Here is a 23,624-nt window from a genome sequence, read left to right as displayed (position 1 = left end):
AACTCTGGAGCTCTGTGAGAGTGACCATCGGCTTCTTCATCACCTCCCTGACCAAGGCCCTTCTCACCAGATTGCTCAGTTTGGCTGGGCGTCCAGCTCTAGGAAGAGTCTTAGTGGTTTCAAACTTTTTCCATTTAAGAATGATAGCCACTGTGTTCTTGTGGATCTTCAACGCTGAAGACATTTATTGTTACCCTTCCCCAGATCTGTGCCTCAACACAATTCTGTCTCTGAGCTTTACGGTAAATTCCTTCTACCTCATGACTTGTTTTTTTCTCTGACATGCACTGTCAACTGTGGGACCTTAGATAGATAGGTGTGTGCCTTTCCTAAACATCTCCGTTCAATTTGATTTACCGCAGGTGGATGCCAATCAAGTTGTAGAAACATCTCAAGGATGATCAATAGAAACAGGATTCACCTAAACTCAATTTGAAGTCTCATAGGAAAGAGTCTGAATCGTTATGTAAATAAGGTATTTCATTTTTTTTTTAAATGTGCAAAATGTATTCAAACATGTTTTCGCTATGTCATTATGGGGTAATGTGTGTAGATTGATGGGGGGAATTATTTAATCAATTTTAGAATAAGGCTGTAACATAACAAAATGTGAAAAAGTCAAGGGGTCTGAATACTTTCCGAATGTACTGTAAGTGAGATTGTATATAATAAACCAATCTATGCAGTCATGTTAATATTTAAGAGGGTCTAGTGTCTACTGTATGTCAATGGACTATGGCTAATGTCTCTGTTTCAGGTCAGGAAGTGTGAAAGCTATAAGAGGTCCAATTTAATTTACACAGTTATGCTCTGCATGACAACCCTTTTAGAACAGTTTATAACTATAGGTTGTACAAGCACAATACTAATCTTGTCTCCAAGCACAATACTAATTATGTTGCTATGCGAATTACTTTTCCCTTTCAATGTAAAAAAAAAGAAAGAAGTATGACATACAGCATTTGCTCCCAGAAACATTATCACTATCATATTGCCTTCAGTAGTTCGATTTTTCTGATAACATAGACCAAATATTACAAATACAAACATATTTGCAATTTCACTTTGTAAGTGAAAAAAAAAACGTTGTACTGTGCTAAAAGGCCCTTATTCACTGCTCCTGTTGACTACCTGCCTGCTGATTGGCTGCTGCCAGAGTGTGATGTCATTCTTTCCTGCTATAAGGGCTGTGACTAGATCAGGAGCTACATTCAACAGTGAGAGAGAGTGGTGTTTTAGAACACAGAGCAAAGTGGGACTGTGAGTGTGTGACACAGCAAAAGAGGAAGGGACAAGGCAGTCAGCCAAAAACATTTCAAATGAAGTACAAACGCATAATGGGAGCTACAACATAAAAAAGGAATACTTTTAGATTTTATGGGAGACCAGGAGAACATTTGGAGGTGGGTACATGGCTTTAAAGGTGAAATTATTTATTTATTTGTGTTTTCTGATTGAGCAAATGCATTAAGAATGAAGTTAGAATTTTCTTCATGATATTTGAAATACAATTGCCTCTAAGAGATCTTGGATGAAATATTTCAGAATTCATATCCAACTTAACTTATGCATCCTATCTTGACTTTATATACTTTACATATATGGCAAGAAAAAGTATGTGAACCCTTTGGAAATACCAGGATTTCTGCATAAATTGGTCATAACATTTGATCTGATCTTCATCAGACTAACACAGTTTGTTTAGACTAATAACACACAAACAATTATATGTTTTCATATCTTTACTGAACATACCGTGTAAACATTCACAGTGCAGGGTGGGAAAAGTATGTGAACCCTTGGATTTAATAACGGGTTTGAGGCTCCTTTGGCAGCAATAACCTCAACCAAACATGTTCTATAGTTGTGGATCAGACCTGCACAATGGTCAGGAGAAATGATGGATCATTCCTCTTTACAAAACTGTTTCAGTTCAGCAATATTCTTGGGATGTCTTGTGTGAACTGCTCTCTTGAGGTCATGCCACAGCATCTCGGGTTGAGGTCAGAACTCTGACTTGGCCATTCCAGTTGGGTGTATTTTCTACTCCTGAAGCCATTCTGTTGTTGATTTACTTCTGTGTTTTGGGTCATTGTCCCGTTGCATCACCCAACTTCTATTGAGCTTCAATTGGCGGACAGATAGCCTAACATTCTCCTGCAAAATGTCTTGATAAAATTGGGAATTCATTTTTCCGTCAATGATAGCAAGCTATCCAGGCCCTGAGGCAGCAAAGCAGCCCCAAACCTTGATGCTCCCTCCACCATACTTTACAGTTGGGATTTTGATGTTGGTGTGCTGTGCCTTTTTTCTCCACACATAGTGTTGTGTGTTCCTTCCGAACAACTCAACTGTAGTTTCATCTGTCCACAGAATATTTTGCCAGTAGCACTGTGGAACATACAGGTGTACTTTTGCAAACTTCAGACGTGCAGCAATGTTTTTTCTGGACAGCAGTGGCTTCTTCAGTGGTGTCCTCCCATGAACACCATTCTTGTTAGTATCATAGAATCGTCAACAGAGATGTTAGCATGTTCCAGATATTTCTGTTAGTCTTTAACTGACACTCTGGGATTCTTCTTAACATCATTGAGCATTCTGCACTGTGCTCTTGCAGTCATCTTTGCAGGACAGCAACAGTGCTGAACTTTCTCCATTTATAGACAATTTGTCTAATGAACATCAAGGATTTTAGAGATACTTGTGTAACCCTTTCCAGCTTTATGCAAGTCAACAATTCTTAATCTTAGGTCTTCTGAGATCTCTTTTGTTTCGAGGCATGGTTCACATCAGGCAATGCTTCTTGTGAATAGCAAACTCAAATTTTATGAGTGTTTTTTATAGAGCAAGGCAGCTCGAACCAACATCTCCAATCTCGCCTCATTGATTGGACTCCAGGTTAGCTGACTGACTCCTGACTCCAATTAGCTATTGGAGAAGCCATTAGCCTCGGGGTTCACATACTTTCCCCAACCTACAATGTGAATGTTTAAATAATGTTTTCAATATAGACAAGAATAATACAATAATTTGTGTGTTATTAGTTTAATCACATCATGTTTGTCTATTGTTGTGACTTAGATGAAGATCAGATCAAATCGGATGACCAATTTATGCAGAAATCCAGGTAATTGCAAAGGGTTCACATACTTTTTTTGCCTATTTATTCTTTGTTTTATGGGTCCTTTTGACAACACGTTTCTTATCTCCTGTGGTTTGTTGATTCAACTGGGCCATAGATCATGGAGAGTGTGAGCACGCCTGCCGTGTTCAACCTATCAGATCTATCAGTGGAGATGAACTCGTCGTCTCGCCAGTGGTCTTACTCGGAGTACAGCGAGGCTGTAGCGGTGCTACTAGGCATCCTCATGACCCTGCTAGTGATAGGCATCGTCTTTGGCAACGTGCTGGTCATCACCGCCATCGTGCGCTTCCAGCGGCTGCAGACGGTCACCAACATGTTCATCACCTCTCTGGCCTGTGCTGACCTGGTCATGGGCCTGCTGGTGGTGCCCTTCGGCGCCTGCTACATCCTCCTCAACACCTGGCACTTTGGCAGCTTTCTCTGCGAGTTCTGGACAGCGGCGGATGTCTTGTGTGTGACAGCCAGCATTGAGACGCTGTGTGTGATCGCACTGGACCGCTACCTGGCCATCACGTCGCCGCTGCGCTACCCATCCCTACTGACCAAGCGCAAGGCGTGCGTGGTGGTGGTGACGGTGTGGGGGGTGGCCGCCCTCATCTCCTTCCTGCCCATCCACATGAAGTGGTGGGTGTCTGATGAGCCCGAGGCGCTCAGCTGCCTGGAAGATGCTCACTGCTGTGACTTCAACACCAATGCTGCCTACGCCGTAGCCTCCTCCGTCGTCTCTTTCTACATACCCCTGGCGGTCATGGCCTTTGTCTACGGACGCGTCTTCCAGGAGGCCAGGAAGCAGCTGGAGAAGATCCGTGGCAGCGAGGGGCGCTTCCACGCCCAGATGATTGACAACAACCAGGCGCAGGATGGTGGGGACGGGAGCGGCGGAGGAGGGGGGAACGGAAAGAGACCTAAATTCTGTCTGAAGGAACACAAAGCCCTAAAGACGCTGGGAATCATCATGGGCACCTTTACCCTCTGCTGGCTGCCCTTCTTTGTGCTCAATGTGGTGGTGACCATCTGGAAGGTGGACAACATTAAAATGCCTTTCAGGATATTGAACTGGATAGGGTACGCCAACTCAGCGTTCAACCCCCTCATATACTGCAGGAGTCCTGAGTTCAGGTATGCCTTCCAGGAGATTCTGTGCCGGAGAGGGGCTGCTTTCCCCACCAATGGATACATATATAGGGGTCACAGCTTGCGCCTAAGCCCCAAGGACAAGCCAGGCAGTCTTTCACATAACGTTGGGACCGTGGAGCTGGGCTCTCTATCTAGTGTCACCAACATAAACGGGTATTGCAATAATCCTCCTCTTGCCTCCATTGTCTGAAGCGCAGGGTGTTACAATGAGACTTGTCTTTCTCGTTTTGTCAGACCCGTTATGCAGACACGGGATAGGAAATGACATGTGAATCTATTTCCATATTTAAATGCATTACTATAGGAATATTATTCTAGTAATGTGTAGGTTATTAAATGTTTAATATTTTTCCTCTTAATATTGAACAAAGTCTGCAAAATACATAGGAAGTCTATGGTTTGTGGATGTGATCATGTGTGTGTGTGTGTGTGTGTTTTGTGGACATGGGTATGTGCACATGTTATGTTCTCTAGTGCTTACTCCTGTGTGCAAATGAACACCACGGTTCAGGTACTAGGTTCAAGTTAAGTTCAGTTGCACAAACATTTGTTATATTGTTCTAAGTTAAAAACAAATTACCTCATCAGCATCATTTTCGTTCAGCTCCTTATCTTAGAGCTCCGAGAATAAATAATTATAGTCTGTTTGTATGTTGTATGAAAAATGAATAATGTTGTTAGTTGAACTGACTGTTCTTTACTGGCAGCGGGCTGAATGAGATGGAACTGCCAGGGTCGGAGAGGTAGGAGAGAATTAACAGGCAGAACAAGAGATCAAATCAGGGTTAACAGTGATATCTGTGACCCCCACTACTCTCTGTATGTAACACATTCCATATTGATCTGGGTCTCTCCCAGAGCCAGCTCGGGGACTTCTGTCTGTGTGATTCTGTACACTCCCTCTGCCATGGCCCAGAAATCCAACTCTCTGATGAGGGACAGCAGGTGCACATAATCACAGGCAGGCGCTATTACCAGCTACACCACACACATTGCCCCATTCCTCCAACCACTCTTCAATACCTCAACCTTCACCCCCCCCCCACCCCCCATATCACCATTTCATAACTGAGGTTACAGACGCCTGTCCTGCCGCCTCTCAGACAGTGAATAAGGACACACAGACAGAAGCCATTAGTGTGGACCTTACTTTTGTGACTCAGTAACCCCTGCAAGTACAGTGGTCAAGAGCAGCAATACCTTAATGCTGGGTAGTGTGGCCACCATTGTACGTCATTTTGATACCAATATCCAGCCAGTATACTTAGTCTGTAAAGCTATGTTTATAGGGACTGCTTTCACACTCTACCGTGTTGGTTTTCTTTGTTAATGACTAGCGTGGATACTGAGAACTGTTGCTGATGTTATTGTGCTGCTCTCCGTTAATGTTGCTCTTGTGTTGTTGCTGTGAAGTTTCAGTGTTTACAGAGATTCCTGGACAAACTGTCTGATTGGGGATACAATTAAAGTGTACCATACATTTACACAATGTACTGACTAGCTACAAAATATAAGGAAATAAACCCCTACACTATAGCTTCGGCATACGCTGCACACATTCTTGTCTGAGGAAGATAAACTGTAAGAGCAATTTAGAGCAATTTACAGAAGCAATTCTACGTGCCTTGCTCAAGGGCACATCAGATTTTTCACCATAGTCACCTCAGGGATTTGAACCAGAGACCTTCCAGCTACTGGACCAATGCTCTTAAACGCTAGGCTATCTGCCGCCACAGTAATGATGAATGATGTAGGAGTCTGGGTGAATTTTGTCCAGGTGCTAATGAATAGAAACCTTGGTATCACATTCAGGCTGTAATGAACTAGGTTAACGGTGTAGCACACAGTGTACTTGCACTACAATGTATTCGTAGACTGTGTCTCAGCATCTTGTCAGCCAAGTGAAAAAAGTTCATCTAAAATGTTCACTTGCTGTAAATGTTCATAATTATTTAAAACATTTCCTAGTATATAGGCCTATGCTAAATCCTATTACTTTACAATTGTTTGCATAGCTATGTGTGTGTATGTGTCTCTCTGTATGTACCTGAGCTAACTGTATGAAGCTTTGAATTCATAGGAAAAGATGACGTACCGTGTGTGTTAACTCACTAACCCACCCCCTTTTTTTATGGACACGAGGACACTTTGATGTATGTACTGTACATGTGAATAATGTATTATCCTTACATCGCAAAATGTTACCATGAATGTATTGTCAACTTCAGTCACACACAAAAGTAGGAGAGACATGGGCTTAGATATTTACATATACAATTATTTCATTCCACTGAAAACTTTTGTCATTTGCCAAATGAAATTACATTCTCAGTGAGTTATCAAAGGCAGAATATTTAACAGTGGGATTTTTTGCTAAATATAATATTTGCTGGAAATATTAACATTTAATTTTGTGATCTGTGTCTTTTCATGTCTGACATGTGACTGACATGTCTGATATTAAACCCATTTTTGTTACATTCAGACCCGGTTCTGTGTAAAGGGTGAGAACCTGTCCACCTCTGGTAGTGCTGTTAACTACTCAGCAGAAAGAAGGATCACTCACCACTATTTTGTATGACAGTCTATTGCTAAGGCCAATGTCCTACATTATGGGACTGGACATTGTGCCTGGATTCCATGGACAACACAACGTTGCACATGTCCACAGCTGTTTGCACATGTCCACAGCTGCCCACCGACTTCCCTCTGCAGGGATTTCAAAAAATCTGTTCTGGGAAGGAGACTACAGAGATGTCATGCAAACAGCTGCGTCCATGTTAAACAGCAACACTGCACTGAAGAGCAGCTCCTCTTTTTCACAGATCATGACCTTCTCCTCTGTAGGGTGGAATGGTGCCCCTGAGCACTGATCAAAGGAACTGAGTTTACATTTCTCAATCTCTGCTGGCCTGAAATGAGTCACAATCTAATGCCCCTGAGCGTTACCCGCATTGCAGGTTCCACACTGTAGCTGTGCCATGTTGGTAAAATGTTTTTTTTTAAAGAAAAGGAAAGTGTACAGTACAGTTTCAATTGCAGGTACAGTATATTTCAGTCGTGTCAAATTATTCTGCAAGTGTAACGTATTTCCAGCATTCTGTATTTGCATTGTAAAGCCATGGCTTCTTTCTGCATTGTTGCACTTTATCCGTCCGTGGGTCTGCTGCTGCCAGCCAGTGTTGTGGTTACTGTATATCTTCTCATAAACAGAGGTGATTTATATGGTAACTGGAGAGACCTCTACTGCTGACCAAGAACAGAATCCGGAGGTGACATTTTGTGGTGATGGCAGCATTTTCCATGCTGCTTGACGGTCACATGGTATTTGGGATGTAGTCCAGCACCAGTCAGTCACTATTACTCCAGGTAATTGTTCACAATTATTCTTATTTAAGGCTAGAATCCTTATTTAAAACAATAACAAATTGGTCACCCTGGCTGTGTTTTGGTTGAAAGCTGAGGAATGGGCATGGAGAAATGTAATCACTCTCAAAATTATAGACAGAGCAATGGATGTAAGGAGTGATCATCCATGATGTCAATATTGTAGTGATAACATTGTTTTGAGGCTATACAGTGTTTGTTTATGTTATATTGTTTACAAACATTGGAGTAAAACAAGCTTGTATTTTGGGTTATAGTAGGGTACGACAGTTGAACTAAGCTCAATAGGCACTTGTAAGTTATATTCTTCAAGAATCAATGGGTTTATTTCATTAATATGTCGGTCCAAAATGGGTGGAGCAACTAAGGATTCTAGCTTAAAGGGATACTTCTGGATTTTGGCAATGAGGCCATTTATCTACTTCCCCAGAGTCAGACGAACTCTTTGACATAATTTTTATGTCTCCGCGTCCAGTAAGTTAGAGGTAGTTTTGCGAGCCAATGCTAATTAGCGTTAGTGCAATCGCTGGCGATACTGTACTAGCTTCTAGTTATTGCGCTAACGTTAGCTAGCAATTGCGATCGGGCTAGTTAGCACTTTCCTGGGGAAGTAGATAAAGGTTAACCTAATGTGACATGGTATTTTTATTTAATAAATTGTTTATTATTCTTAAAATGGTAAAATATACTTTTTGAAGTTGTATGATTCTGTTAGTATCTATTTTCAACAAATATATCTAGACATTCTCTAAAATACGCACACATACACACACTGAAACACACAGACAAGTTAGTTGTGTAAATTTCTTATTAGATCATTTCAGTAGGGCATCAGCCGGTAACCCAAAGACACTGAGGAAAGATTTCCTGGGTGTTCTCTGGTCTGCTCTGTAGTAAACAGACCCTATCCAGCAAATATGCCCCACCTGTTGACAGATTGTCTCACTTTAATTCCCCAGAACAAAGCAACAAGCCCAGTGCTTAAACAGAGCCCTATGTGGCTGGACACTAGCAGGCAGGAATGTTGGCCAGGGTCATAGACCGGTAGCCACAATAGAGACCAGTGACACAGACCGATCTGACAGTGTCTGAGATATGGCCAAAGTCCAATGTTTTGCATTTCTCTGCTTTGACACTCTGCTCTGAGAGCTATGAGTTAATCATTTAGAGGTTTTTCAGGCCCTCTGATTCACATTGTTTGAAGAGAATGATGTTCACCATCTGTTTACATCACTGTCGGCCAGCTGTAGTGTACGCGCTGCACAGCATGTAGCCATAGACTCAATATGCTTTTTGAAATGTACCACCATTTTGTCCTGTGCTGCGCGTCATCCTGTCCAGCTACTTATATCCAGGTTACAGGTCATGCTGAGAAAAGGTCAGATAGTTGTACTATGTACAATAGTGTAGTGTATATAGTACCAAATGTTAGTTAACATATTATAAAATAGTGCTTTGCCAGACAGTGTTTAGGGTTTTGAAGCAAAATGTCTGACACCAAGCCACTACAAATAAACTATTTAAGACTAACGAGACATTTCATTTCATTTTAAATAAAAAACATTTAAACCAAAAGACTGACAACACATTTAAATCCGGCTGAACTCACACATGCTTACAATTAATATCTGCCTTGCTGTGCTTGGCAACTGGTAGAAGGGTGAGAGAAAATGATGGCTTCATGGCATATTCATCATCAGAATTCTGGAATAGGAAGGGCTTAGTCGTAATACACTGCTAATCGAGGAGTCTATTACATCTACCCAGTTTGGCCATCAAAATGTGCCTAAATTCCAATGATATGAGATCCTCCCTTCCAGGGTCAGAACATTTTGCCGTTTTCAAGTTAATTTCCTGCAATTCTGCATATTTTGCCATTGGGTAGAGAGAAAATGTTATAGTTTTAAAGCTAATTTCCTCAGATTAGTCACATTTTGCCATTTATGGAATGTTCATATGATATCTGAGTGAGATTGACTAACAAAATCAATGTGGCCCCTGGAGGTCAGGGCTCATGGGTCAGTAATTCGGCCATGATTTCTACAGGGTTTAAATAGCTGGCTAGACTAACCTAGCAATCTGAAAAATATGTTAGCTGACATGGGCTAATTGATTGACTGTCATTGAGTGACATAACAAGAGGAAAGCTGCTGATGCACTGCCAAATTTCGAAATTGCACCTTCCTTGTTTTGGTCTGGAGCTCCCTAGCGGTCGGGGCCCTAGGAGCAGAGCATGGTCTGCGTCTAAGCACTGCTCCCTCCCTTCTTTATCCTCTATTGAAGATATTTTTACAGTATGTTCATTTAATCTGGGAGTCCACCTCATAGAGCAGAGCACAGAGCTGAGGTGTTCAGGGGAGAGAGGTGGGTGGTGTTTATATCTGGTGTCTCATGTATCACATTACCCTGGTTGGGCTCAGGGAAGGTTTAGACTGACGTGTGTAAATACACAGTCTCCCGAGGAGAACGGGTCCACTCCAGATGGGCTAAGTGGACATTATGCAGACAGAATCAGACTGAGGCTTTGCCACTGATCGCCCATTTACACAGTGTAAATAATGAATGAGAGGTGTTGGATCACCTGTTGAATCCCAATGAGGCTCTTATTTAGTGATGAGGTTGTCAATAAAGCAAGAGATGCCATCATTTTTGAGAGCTAATAAAGTTTCCATGTATAGGCTTATGGGCCATTCCAGTAGTCCAGCCTAAATCAAAGGTGATTGTTGATTCCCGCATTCACATGAAAAACCTTTTGCACATGGAAAAGTTCCAGGTTTTCACTGAGTGTACAAAACATTAGGAACACCTATGACCTACAGCACGGTCAAACAAGTTAATGTTGCCGACATTTTCGGGCCCACTTAACAACTATTGATTTAGAACCACAGAGAGTTACCACAAGTCGCAAAGAAAACAGGACCTGTTGCCATTATTCCAGCACCATTTCGACTTCAACATTTCGACATCAATATATCAAAATAAGAATTTGTTCTTAACTGACTTGCCTAGTAAAATAAAGGTTAAAAAAAAAAATAATCAAATCACCTCTGCTTAGTCTAATACAGTGACAACTAAAAGATACCCAAAACAATTTAGTCCAATCTACCTAAGCTAAATATGATGTGCCTGTCCATGGTTATGATTTCTGTTGTGCATGTGTGTGCGTGCGTGTGTGCATTTGTGCGTGCGTTCATACAAGTAGAAAAACATTTTGTCTCACCCTACTTATTGAGAAACGCCAATTTCATCCTCCTCTCTTTCATGTTGTCGAAATGGTCTATGACTACGTTATACAGTACACACTTACATTTCTTTGTAGTCCTAGACTACCTAGCTAAAATGATTGCTCACTAGCCTAACTTCTATTCATGGGCAACGTTAGCTAGTTAACATTAGCCTTCTACATCTAGCTACCAGGACCATTCACAGATGAGATCGCTCAGTTTAGCTTAACGCTGATTGGCAAATTTGTTATACTTTTTTTTGTTGTCAAAATAGGCCAGATGCTAGCTGGCTTCCCTTGCCTTTCTATGCTACGTGCAGCAACAATGTCATATTCGTTTGGACCAGACAGCATCAGATAGATGGCCCACACATAGACAGAGGAGCGTTGTTTTTCTCACTTGGATGCTTCCACCTGTGAGATACATTCAGCCTCTTTGAAGGAAGAGGCTGAATGGAAAAAAAGATACATTATTTGATTTAATTATATTTTTTATTGGTCAGTATTTAAAAAAAAACTGGCTTCCCTTATCATCCATGAATACACGCCACTGCAGGAGAATCCATGTGAAAGCAATGATCCCTTATTTATGTCACCTGTTAAATCCACTTCAATCAGTGTATATGAAGAGGAGACAGGTTAAAAATATATATTTTTAGAGACAATATTTTTAGAGACAACTGAGACATGGATAGTGTATGTGTGCTATTCAGAGGGTGAATGGGCAAGACATAATATTTAAGTGCCTTTGAATGGGCTATGGTAGTAGGTGCCAGGCGCACCGGTTTGATTGTTTCAAGACCTGCAACGCTGCTGGGTTTTTCACACTCAACAATTTCCCATGGGTATCAAGAATGGTCTACCACCCAAAGGACATCCAGCCAACTTGACACAACTGTGGGAAGCATTGGAGCAGTCTCTGCTGGTCCTTGCTTTTGGCATTGCTTGTTCTTGGCATGCGTGCTCACTTATGTTCCCTCTTCTGGATCTTTCTGGTCTAATGTATGGGAGTGATGAGGAATGTAAAGGAATATGACTTTTTCTACGTATTTTACAGTGTTCTTTGTCTTCAAATAAGGGTTCATCCGTGGTCTTAGGCAATTCAATTCTATGATTCACTTCTCAGTACAGTATCTGTCTACATACAGTAACACTGGCAGTGTACAGTTCTACATTTTTTGAAAGTCTCTTTACACTGCTCATTAGCAATGAGTTAGTTATCCTTGCTAAAAGCATTTGTGGAGACCTGAGTCATCCACACATGGGATTCTGCAGAGGCAGAGATGTCTAACATGTGAGGAGAAAGGGCCTTGAGGTGTGTGTGAGTGTGTGTGTCATGGTGCCCACAAAGACTTTGGTCAATGACCAGATACCGATCTGGCAGATGAACAGCATGTGAGACCCTCAAGATGTTGTGGTCCTTATATAACTACATTTTACAATCTTGCAAGAATTTTTGGGGGATTTAGAATTCAGTTGTTCACTTAGCCTTGCCTTGTGATCAAGAAAAGCTTCAAGGCAAAAGATATTCACATTCTGTGATAGGTATCTGGATTTGTTGTGGTGTGATAGAAGCAGGAGCAGCCAAGTTCCCCAGTATGATTCTGGTTGTCAAACAGGAGGATTAAAGGTCATTCTCTGAGGTGGGTGAGTCTTTATTCCAGTCTTAAACAAAACGATAATCCTGGATATTATCTTAGGTAAATACAAAACAGGAAAACTGAAATCCACTCGTCAGTAGAGAGGAACGACTGGAGACGCGACCACAGACTGCAGGTCGCTTCGGGAAGGCACAGGCCGTAGCTGACATAGACACCTGCTCACACGCAGCATCTGAAGAAGGCAAAAACACGACAGGGCGGAACAAGGACACAGAACAGCAAACATCAAACAAAGATCCGACAAGGACAGAAGCGGAAAACAGAGGGAGAAATAGGGACTCTAATCAGAGGGCAAAATAGGGGACAGGTGTGAAAGAGTAAATGAGGTAGTTAGGAGAATGAGGAACAGCTGGGAGCAGGAACGGAACGATAGAGCGAGAGAGGGAGAGAGGGAGGGGGAGAGAGAGGGATAGAAAGAGGGAAAGAACCTAATAAGACCAGCATAGGGAAACGAATAGAAGGGGAAGCACAGGGACAAGACATGATAATCAATGACAAAACATGACAGTACCCCCCCACTCACCGAGCGCCTCCTGGCGCACTCGAGGAGGAACCCTGGCGGCAACGGAGGAAATCATTGATCAACAAACGGTCCAGCACGTCCCGAGAAAGAACCCAACTCCTCTCCTCAGGACCGTAACGGGAGACGATGAAGAGGGAATCTAGGGCTATTACTCTTATAAAAATGAGACACGGGTAGAGAACTGTAAGCGTTAGAGCAATCAGGACCAAACAGGCCAGGAGAGTAACAACTAGGGACAGACTGAGACACAGCAAGGCTAAGACCAGGAACAGGAGAGAGGCGGTGGCTGTGGACAGACTGAGACACAGCAAGTGCAGGAGCAGGACCAGGAGAGATGCGGTGGCAGGGGACAGACTGAGACACAGCAAGGGCAGGAGAGATGCGGTGGCTGGGGACAGACTGAGACCCAGCAAGATCAGGAGCAGAAGCAGAAAAAAAGTTACCGGACTTATTCTGCGCGCAGTCCGAACAAGCAGCCACGAAACGGCGCGTGTCACGCTCCTGAGTAGGCCACCAAAACCGCTGGCGAATAGAAGCAAGCGTACCCCGAACGCCGGGGTGGCCAGCTAACTTGGCAGAGTGAGCCCACTGAAGAACAGCCAGACGAGTAGAGACAGGAACGAAAAGAAGGTTACTAGGACAAGCGCGCGGCGACGGAGTGTGAGTGAGTGCTTGTTTGACCTGTCTCTCAATTCCCCAAACATTCAACCCGACAACACGCCCCACAGGGAGAATCCCCTCGGGATCGGTAGACGCTACAGAAGAACTGAAGAGACGGGATAAAGCATGAGGCTTGGTGTTCTTAGTACCCGGGCGATAAGAAATCACGAACTCGAAACGAGCGAAAAACAACGCCCAACGAGCATGACGCGCATTGAGTCGTTTGGCAGAACGGATGTACTCAAGGTTCTTTTGGTCAGTCCAAACGACAAAAGGAACGGTCGCCCCCTCCAACCACTATCGCCATTCGCCTAGGGCTAAACGGATGGCGAGCAGTTCGCGGTTAGCCACATCATAGTTACGTTCCGACGGCGACAGGCGATGAGAAAAATACGCACAAGGGTGGACCCCATCGTCAGTATGGGAGCGCTGGGACAGAATGGCTCCCACGCCCACCCCCGACGCGTCTACCTCGACAATGAACTGTTTAGTGACGTCAGGTGCAACAAGGATAGGAGCGGATGCAAAACGCTTCTTGAGGAGATCAGTACAACAATCATACGACCGGTGAAGAGGAAGGGAGGTGGCTCTAGACCGACTGAAGACTGTGCGCAGATCATGATATTCCTCCGGCCCTCCTGTCAAATCACCAGGTTCCTCCTGTGAAGAGGGAGCAGAAGAAACAGGAGGAATAGCAGACATTAAACATTTCACATGACAAGAAACGTTCCAGGAAAGGATAGAATTACTAGACCAATCAAAAGAAGGATTATGACACACTAGCCAGGGATGACCCAAAACAACAGGTGTAAAAGGTGAACAAAAAATCAAAAAGGAAATGGTCTCACTATGGTTACCAGATACTGTGAGGGTTAAAGGTAGTGTTTCACATAATATACTGGGGTGAGGACTACCATCCAAGGCGAACATGACCGTGGGCTCCCCCAACTGTCTGAGAGGAATGTCATGTTCCCGAGCCCAGGCTTCGTCCATAAAACAGCCCTCCGCCCCAGAGTCTATTAATGCACTGCAGGAAGCTGCCGATCCGGTCCAGCGTAGATGGACCGGCAAGGTAGTATAGGTACTTGACGGAGAGGACAGAGTAGTAGCGCTTATCAGTCGCCCTCCGCTTACTGATGAGCTCTGGCCTTTAACTGGACATGAAATGACAAAATGACCAGCGGAACCGCAATAGAGACAGAGGCGGTTGGTGATTCTCCGTTCCCCTCCTTAGTCGAGATGCGAATACCCCCCAGCTGCATGGGCTCAACACCTGAGTCAGTGGGGAAAGATGGTAGTGTCGGGGAGAGGGGGGACACAGTTAACGCGAGCTCTCTTCTATGAGCTCGGTGACTTCAAATCAAAATCAAAATCAAATCAAATTTTATTTGTCACATACACATGGTTAGCAGATGTTAATGCGAGTGTAGCGAAATGCTTGTGCTTCTAGTTCCGACAATGCAGTGATAACCAACAAGTAATCTAACTAACAATTCCAAAAAAAAACTACTGTCTTATACACAGTGTAAGGGGATAAGGAACATGTACATAAGGATATATGAATGAGTGATGGTACAGAGCAGCATACAGTAGATGGTATCGAGTACAGTATATACATATGAGATGAGTGTGTAGACAAAGTAAACAAAGTGGCATAGTTAAAGTGGCTAGTGATACATGTGTTACATAAGGATGCAGTCGATGTTGTAGAGTACAGTATATACATATGCATATGAGATGAATAATGTAGGGTAAGTAACATTATATAAGGTAGCATTGTTTAAAGTGGCTAGTGATATGTATATATATATATATATATATATATATATATTTACATCATTTCCATCAATTCCCATTATTAAAATGGCTGGAGTTGGGTCAGTGTCAATGACAGTGTGTTGGCAGCAGCCACTCAATGTTAGTGGTGGCTATTTAACAGTCTGATGGCCTTGAGATAGAAGCTGTTTTTCAGTCTCTCGGTCCCAGCTTTGATGCACCTGTACTGACCTCGCCTTCTGGATGATAGCGGGGTGAACAGGCAGTGGTTCGGGTGGTTGATGTCCTTGATGATCTTTATGGCCTTTCTGTAACAACGGGTGGTGTAGGTGTCCTGGAGGGCAGGTAGTTTGCCCCCGGTGATGCGTTGTGCAGTCCTCACTACCCTCTGGAGAGCCTTACGGTTGAGGGCGGAGCAGTTGCCGTACCAGGCGGTGATACAGCCCGCCAGGATGCTCTCGATTGTGCATCTGTAGAAGTTTGTGAGTGCTTTTGGTGACAAGCCGAATTATTCGTTCAATGCGAATAGCGAGTTCAATCAAAGAATCCACGCTGGATGGAACCTCCCGGGAGAGAATCTCATCCTTAACCTTAGCGTGGAGTCCCTCCAGAAAACGAGCGAGCAACGCCTGCTCGTTCCAGTTACTGGAGGCAGCAAGAGTGCGAAACTCTATAGAGTAATCCGTTATGGATCGATTACCTTGACATAGGGAAGACAGGGACCAGGAAGCTTCTTTCCCAAAAACAGAACGTCATCATCTCCTCTTTAAAGTTCTGATACTCGTTAGAACACTCAGCCCTTGCCTCCCAGATAGCTGTGCCCCACTCCCGAGCCCGTCCAGTAAGGAGTGATATGACGTAGGCGATCCGAGCAATACCCCTGGAGTACGTGTGGGGCTGGAGAGAGAACACTATATCACACTGGGTAAGGAACGAGCGACATTCAGTAGGCTCCCCAGAGTAGCACGGTGGGTTATTAATTCTGGGCTCCGGAGACCCGGAAGCCCAGGAGGTAACCGGTGGATCGAGGCGGAGATTGTGAATCTCCTCCGAGAGGCCGGAGACTTGGGCGGCCAGGGTCTCAACTGCATGTCGAGCAGCAGACAATTCCTGTTCGTGTCTGCCTAGCATCGCTCCCTGGAACTCGACAGTAGAGTAGAGAGAATCCGTAGTCGCTGGGTCCATTCTTGGTCGGATCCTTCTGTTATGCTGGTGAATGAGGACCCAAAAGCGACTTAACAGAAACAGAGTCTTTATTCCAGTCTTAAACAAAACGATAATCCTGGATATTATCTTAGGTAAATACAAAACAGGAAAACTGAAATCCACTCGTCAGTAGAGAGGAACGACTGGAGACGCGACCACAGACTGCAGGTCGCTTCGGGAAGGCACAGGCCGTAGCTGACATAGACACCTGCTCACACGCAGCATCTGAAGAAGGCAAAAACACGACAGGGCGGAACAAGGACACAGAACAGCAAACATCAAACAAGGATCCGACAAGGACAGAAGCGGAAAACAGAGGGAGAAATAGGGACTCTAATCAGAGGGCAAAATAGGGGACAGGTGTGAAAGAGTAAATGAGGTAGTTAGGAGAATGAGGAACAGCTGGGAGCAGGAACGGAACGATAGAGAGAGAGAGAGCGAGAGAGGGAGAGGAGGAGGGGGAGAGAGAGGGATAGAAAGAGGGAAAGAACCTAATAAGACCAGCAGAGGGAAACGAATAGAAGGGGAAGCACAGGGACAAGACATGATAATCAATGACAAAACATGACAATGTGTCCTGTTAGCATTAATAAATACAAAGTTAGCTTTTGGTAGCTTTGCTTGTCATCCCCCGCTTGGTCTTGGGTCACAAAGAAGACCAATGAATGGTAACACAGTACTGTAGGAGCAACATGATGCTGCTTCTCCCATCCCATGTACAGTGCCGGCCAAATATATTGGCACCTTTGCACTTTTCTTAAGTAATTCTTTATCTCTTCTTAAAATGTAAAATAAATACATACTTTTGGTCGCCACACATTGTTATTGGATTTTCAACATTGCAGAAACATGATTTTTTTTGTAGCCATCATTGAGCTTGCTGCACCTTTCTACTGGAAGTTTGTCCCACTTTTCAGCATTAACTGCTCTATCTCTTCCATGTTTGAGGGGTGTCCTTCACCAACTGCTGTTTTCAGCCCTCGCCATAGGTTTTGAGTTGATTCAGATCTGGACTCTTGGCTGGCCAATCTCTTCTTGAACCATTCCATTGTTGAACATTGCACTGGGTTGAACATGGCTCTGGATGAAACATTGTAAAACAATGTAAAGGTTGAACATTGCACTCCAAATCACCTTGATAATCTCCTGATTTCATAATGTCTTTCACACATTCAAGGCCTCCAGTACCAGAGGCAGAAAAGCAACCCCACAGCATAATCAAACATCCCCATCTTTGATTGTAGTTATTTTCTTTGAATGCGTCATTAAATGACAGAATCTCGCAGTATCCCTTTAAGTACTAAAACTATGTAAATCTTCACCTGAATGCGAGTTTGGCTTTAACTCCTGAATGAATCATACCCATTACATTTACATTTAAGTCATTTAGCAGACGCTCTTATCCAGAGCGACTTACAAATTGGTGCATTCACCTTATGACATCCAGTGGAACAGCCAATTTACAATAGTGCATCTAAATCTTTTAAGGGGGGAGGGGGTGAGAAGGATTACTTTATCCTATCCTAGGTATTCCTTAAAGAGGTGGGGTTTCAGGTGTCTCCGGAAGGTGGTGATTGACTCCGCTGTCCTGGCGTCGTGAGGGAGTTTGTTCCACCATTGGGGGGCCAGAGCAGCGAACAGTTTTGACTGGGCTGAGCGGGAACTGTACTTCTTCAGTGGTAGGGAGGCGAGCAGGCCAGAGGTGGATGAACGCAGTGCCCTTGTTTGGGTGTAGGGCCTGATCAGAGCCTGGAGGTACTGAGGTGCCGTTCCCCTCACAGCTCCGTAGGCAAGCATCATGGTCTTGTAGTGGATGCGAGCTTCAACTGGAAGCCAGTGGAGAGAGCGGAGGAGCGGGGTGACGTGAGAGAACTTGGGAAGGTTGAACACCAGACGGGCTGCGGCGTTCTGGATGAGTTGTAGGGGTTTAATGGCACAGGCAGGGAGCCCAGCAAACAGCGAGTTGCAGTAATCCAGACGGGAGATGACAAGTGCCTGGATTAGGACCTGCGCCGCTTCCTGTGTGAGGCAGGGTCGTACTCTGCGGATGTTGTAGAGCATGAACCTACAGGAACGGGCCACCGCCTTGATGTTAGTTGAGAACGACAGGGTGTTGTCCAGGATCACGCCAAGGTTCTTAGCGCTCTGGGAGGAGGACACAATGGAATTGTCAACCGTGATGGCGAGATCATGGAACGGGCAGTCCTTCCCCGGGAGGAAGAGCAGCTCCGTCTTGCCGAAGTTCAGCTTGAGGTGATGATCCGTCATCCACACTGATATTGTTATGCAGGTGAATGAGGACCCAAAAGCGACTTGGCGAAAACAGAGTCTTTATTCCAGTAAAGGAAATAGGCAATACTCCTAGACAAATCAGAGCAGAAAACAAAACATAAAAAACTAATTCCACTCGTAGTGACGAGGACAGACTGGAGACTCGACCATAAACTGTAGGTTGCCTCGGGAAGGCACCGACCGTAGCAGACTCAGACACCTGCTCACACGCAGCATCTGAGGGAAACAAGACACAGCACAGCGAACAATATACAAGGATCCGACAGGACAGAAACGGAAGACAAGGGGAGAAATAGGGACTCTAATCAGAGGGCAAGATACGGAACAGGTGTGAAAAGAATAGAAGATTGATTAGGGGAATAGGATCAGCTGGGAGCAGGAACGGAACGATAGAGAGAAGAGAGAGAGGGAGGGAGAGAGAAAAAAGGGAACGAACCTAAAAAGACCAGCAGGGGGAAAACAAACAGAAGGGAAAGCAAAATGACAAGACAATATAAGACAAAACATGACAGTACCCCCCCACTCACCGAGCGCCTCCTGGCGCTCTCGAGGAGGAACACTGGCGGCAACGGAGGAAATCATAGATCACAAACGGTCCAGCACGTCCCGAGAAAGAACCCAACTCCTCTCCTCAGGACCGTAACGAAAAACGATAAAAAGGGAAACTAGGGTACTACTCTAAAAAAAAAATGAGACACGGGTAGAGAACTGAAAGCTTTAGAGCAAACAGGACCAAACAGGCCAGGAGAGTAACAACTAGGGACAGACTGAGACACAGCAAGGGCAGGAACAAGAACAGGAGAGATGCGATGGCAGGGAACAGACTGAGACCCAGCAAGATCAGGAGCAGAAGCAGAAAAAAAAATTACCAGACTTATTCTGCGCGCAGTCCGAACACGCAGCCACAAAACGGCGCGTGTCACGCTCCTGAGTAGGCCACCAAAACCGCTGGCGAATAGAAGCAAGCGTACCCCGAACGCCGGGATGGCCAGCTAACTTGGCAGAGTGATCCCACTGAAGAACAGCCAGACGAGTAGAAACAGGGACGAAAAGGTTACTAGGACAAGCGCGCGGCGACGCAGTGTGCGTGAGTGCTTGCTTAACCTGTCTCTCAATTCCCCAGACAGTCAACCCGACAACACGCCCAACAGGAAGGATCCCCTCGGGATCGGTAGAAGCCACAGAAGAACTAAAGAGACGGGATAAAGCATGAGGCTTGGTGTTCTTAGTACCCGGGCAATAAGAAATAACGAACTCGAAACGAGCAAAAAACAACGCCCAACGAGCATGACGCGCATTCAGTCGTTTGGCAGAACGGATGTACTCAAGGTTCCTTTGGTCAGTCCAAACGACAAAAGGAACGGTCGCCCCCTCCAACCACTGTCGCCATTTGCCTAGGGCTAAACGGATGGCGAGCAGTTCGCGGTTAGCCACATCATAGTTACGTTCCGACGGTGACAGGCGATGAGAAAAATACGCACAAGGGTGGACCCCATCGTCAGTATCGGAGCGCTGGGACAGAATGGCTCCCACGCCCACCCCCGACGCGTCAACCTCAACAATAAACTGTTTAGTGACGTCAGGTGCAACAAGGATAGGAGCGGATGCAAAACGCTTCTTGAAGAGATCAGAACAACAATCATACGACCGGTGAGGAGAAAGGGAGTTGGTTCTGGACCGACTGAAAACCGTGCGCAGATCATGATATTCCTCCGGCACTCCTGTCAAATCACCAGGTTCCTCCTGAGAAGAGGGGACAGAACAAACAGGAGAAATAGCAGACATTAAGCACTTCACATGACAAGAAACGTTCCAGGAAAGGATAGAATTACTAGACCAATCAAAAGAAGGATTATGACACACTAGCCAGGGATGACCCAAAACAACAGGTGTAAAAGGTGAACAAAAAATCAAAAAAGAAATGGTCTCACTATGGTTACCAGATACAGTGAGGGTTAAAGGTAGTGTTTCACATAATATACTGGGGAGAGGACTACCATCCAAGGCGAACATGACCGTGGGCTCCCCTAACTGTCTGAGAGGAATGTCATGTTCCCGAGCCCAGGCTTCGTCCATAAAACAGCCCTCCGCCCCAGAGTCTATTAATGCACTGCAGGAAGCTGCCGATCCGGTCCAGCATAGATGGACCGGTAAGGTAGTACAGGTACTTAACGGAGAGGACCGTCTAGTAGCGCTTATCAGTCGCCCTCCGCTTACTGATGAGCTCTGGCCTTTAACTGGACATGAAATGACAAAATGACCAGCGGAACCGCAATAGAGACAGAGGCGGTTGGTGATTCTCCGTTCCCTCTCCTTAGTCAAAATGCGAATACCCCCCAGCTGCATGGGCTCAACACCAGAGTCAGTGGGGAAAGATGGTAGTGTCGGAGAGAGGGGAGACACAGTTAACGCGAGCTCTCTTCTATGAGCTCGGTGACGAAGGTCTACCCGTCGTTCAATGCGAATAGCGAGTTCAATCAAAGAATCCACGCTGGATGGAACCTCCCGAGAGAGAATCTCATCCTTAACCTTAGCGTGGAGTCCCTCCAGAAAACGAGCGAGCAACGCCTGCTCGTTCCAGTTACTGGAGGCAGCAAGAGTGCGAAACTCTATAGAGTAATCCGTTATGGATCGATTACCTTGACATAGGGAAGACAGGGACCAGGAAGCTTCTTTCCCAAAAACTGAACGATCAAAAACCCTTATCATCTCCTCTTTAAAGTTCAGATAATCGTTAGTGCACTCAGCGCTTGCCTCCCAGATAGCTGTGCCCCACTGCCGAGCCCGACCAGTAAGGAGTGATATGACGTAGGCAATCCGAGCTCTCTCTCTTGAGTATGTGTTGGGTTGGAGAGAGAACACTATATCACACTGGGTGAGAAAGGAGCGGCACTCAGTGGGCTGCCCAGAATAACATGGTGGGTTATTAACCCTAGGTTCCGGAGGCTCGGAAGACCCGGAAGTAGCTGGTGGCACGAGACGAAGACTCTGATACTGTCCTGAGAGGTCGGAGACCTGAGCGGCCAGGGTCTCAACGGCATGCCGAGCAGCTGACAATTCCTGCTCGTGTCTGCCGAGCATCGCTCCCTGGAACTCGAGAGTAGAGTAGAGAGAATCCATAGTCGCTGGGTCCATTCTTGGTCGGATCCTTCTGTTATGCAGGTGAATGAGGATCCAAAAGCGACTTGGCGAAAACAGAGTCTTTATTCCAGTAAAGGAAATAGGCAATACTCCTAGACAAATCAGAGCAGAAAACAAAACATAAAAAACTAATTCCACTCGTAGTGACGAGGACAGACTGGAGACTCGACCATAAACTGTAGGTTGCCTCGGGAAGGCACCGACCGTAGCAGACTCAGACACCTGCTCACACGCAGCATCTGAGGGAAACAAGACACAGCACGGCGAACAATATACAAGGATCCGACAGGACAGAAACGGAAGACAAGGGGAGAAATAGGGACTCTAATCAGAGGGCAAGATACGGAACAGGTGTGAAAAGAATAGAAGATTGATTAGGGGAATAGGATCAGCTGGGAGCAGGAACGGAACGATAGAGAGAAGAGAGAGAGGGAGGTGGAGAGAAAAAAGGGAACGAACCTAAAAAGACCAGCAGGGGGAAAACGAACAGAAGGGAAAGCAAAATGACAAGACAATATAAGACAAAACATGACAGATATGTCTGCCAGACATGCAGAGATGCGATTCGCCACCTGGTCATCAGAAGGGGGAAAGGAGAAGATTAATTGTGTGTCGTCTGCATAGCAATGATAGGAGAGACCATGTGAGGTTATGACAGAGCCAAGTGACTTGGTGTATAGCGAGAATAGGAGAGGGACTAGAACAGAGCCCTGGGGGACACCAGTGGTGAGAGCGCGTGGTGAGGAGACAGATTCTCGCCACGCCACCTGGTAGGAGCGACCTGTCAGGTAGGACGCAATCCAAGCGTGGGCCGCGCCGGAGATGCCCAACTCGGAGAGGGTGGAGAGGAGGATCTGATGGTTCACAGTATCGAAGGCAGCCGATAGGTCTAGAAGGATGAGAGCAGAGGAGAGAGAGTTAGCTTTAGCGGTGCGGAGCGCCTCCGTGATACAGAGAAGAGCAGTCTCAGTTGAATGACTAGTCTTGAAACCTGACTGATTTGGATCAAGAAGGTCATTCTGAGAGAGATAGCGGGAGAGCTGACCAAGGACGGCACGTTCAAGAGTTTTGGAGAGAAAAGAAAGAAGGGATACTGGTCTGTAGTTGTTGACATCGGAGGGATCGAGTGTAGGTTTTTTCAGAAGGGGTGCAACTCTCGCTCTCTTGAAGACGGAAGGGACGTAGCCAGCGGTCAGGGATAAGTTGATGAGCAAGGTGAGGTAAGGGAGAAGGTCTCCGGAAATGGTCTGGAGAAGAGAGGAGGGGATAGGGTCGAGCGGGCAGGTTGTTGGGCGGCCGGCCGTCACAAGAAGCGAGATTTCATCTGGAGAGAGAGGGGAGAAAGAGGTCAGAGCACAGGGTAGGGCAGTGTGAGCAGAACCAGCGGTGTCGTTTGACTTAGCAAACGAGGATCGGATGTCGTCGACCTTCTTTTCAAAATGGTTGACGAAGTCATCTGCAGAGAGGGAGGAG

General features: G+C 45.3%; 1 protein-coding gene across 3 annotated transcripts; it reads left to right on the top strand.

Annotated features, from left to right (window-relative positions):
* Window positions 1-1,227: 1,227 nt before the first annotated feature.
* On the top strand, window positions 1,228-9,166 carry LOC124000678 (beta-2 adrenergic receptor). Of its 3 annotated transcripts, XM_046307234.1 has the most exons (3): window positions 1,228-1,403; window positions 3,082-3,127; window positions 3,240-9,166. In XM_046307234.1, the coding sequence occupies exon 3, from the start codon at window positions 3,243-3,245 to the stop codon at window positions 4,470-4,472; it is 1,230 nt and encodes a 409-aa protein (XP_046163190.1). In that variant the 5' UTR covers window positions 1,228-1,403; window positions 3,082-3,127; window positions 3,240-3,242; the 3' UTR covers window positions 4,473-9,166. The 3 variants fall into 3 exon arrangements, with proteins under 3 accessions (XP_046163190.1, XP_046163189.1, XP_046163188.1); XM_046307233.1 differs by lacking the exon at window positions 3,082-3,127; XM_046307232.1 differs by lacking the exon at window positions 3,082-3,127 and having other exon boundaries at window positions 1,228-1,423.
* The last annotated feature ends 14,458 nt before the right edge of the window (window positions 9,167-23,624 follow it).

Source organism: Oncorhynchus gorbuscha, linkage group LG16 (assembly GCF_021184085.1).
Source record: "Oncorhynchus gorbuscha isolate QuinsamMale2020 ecotype Even-year linkage group LG16, OgorEven_v1.0, whole genome shotgun sequence".
Classification (NCBI taxonomy): Eukaryota; Metazoa; Chordata; class Actinopteri; order Salmoniformes; family Salmonidae; genus Oncorhynchus; species Oncorhynchus gorbuscha.
This window is presented reverse-complemented; position numbering and strand designations above follow the sequence as displayed.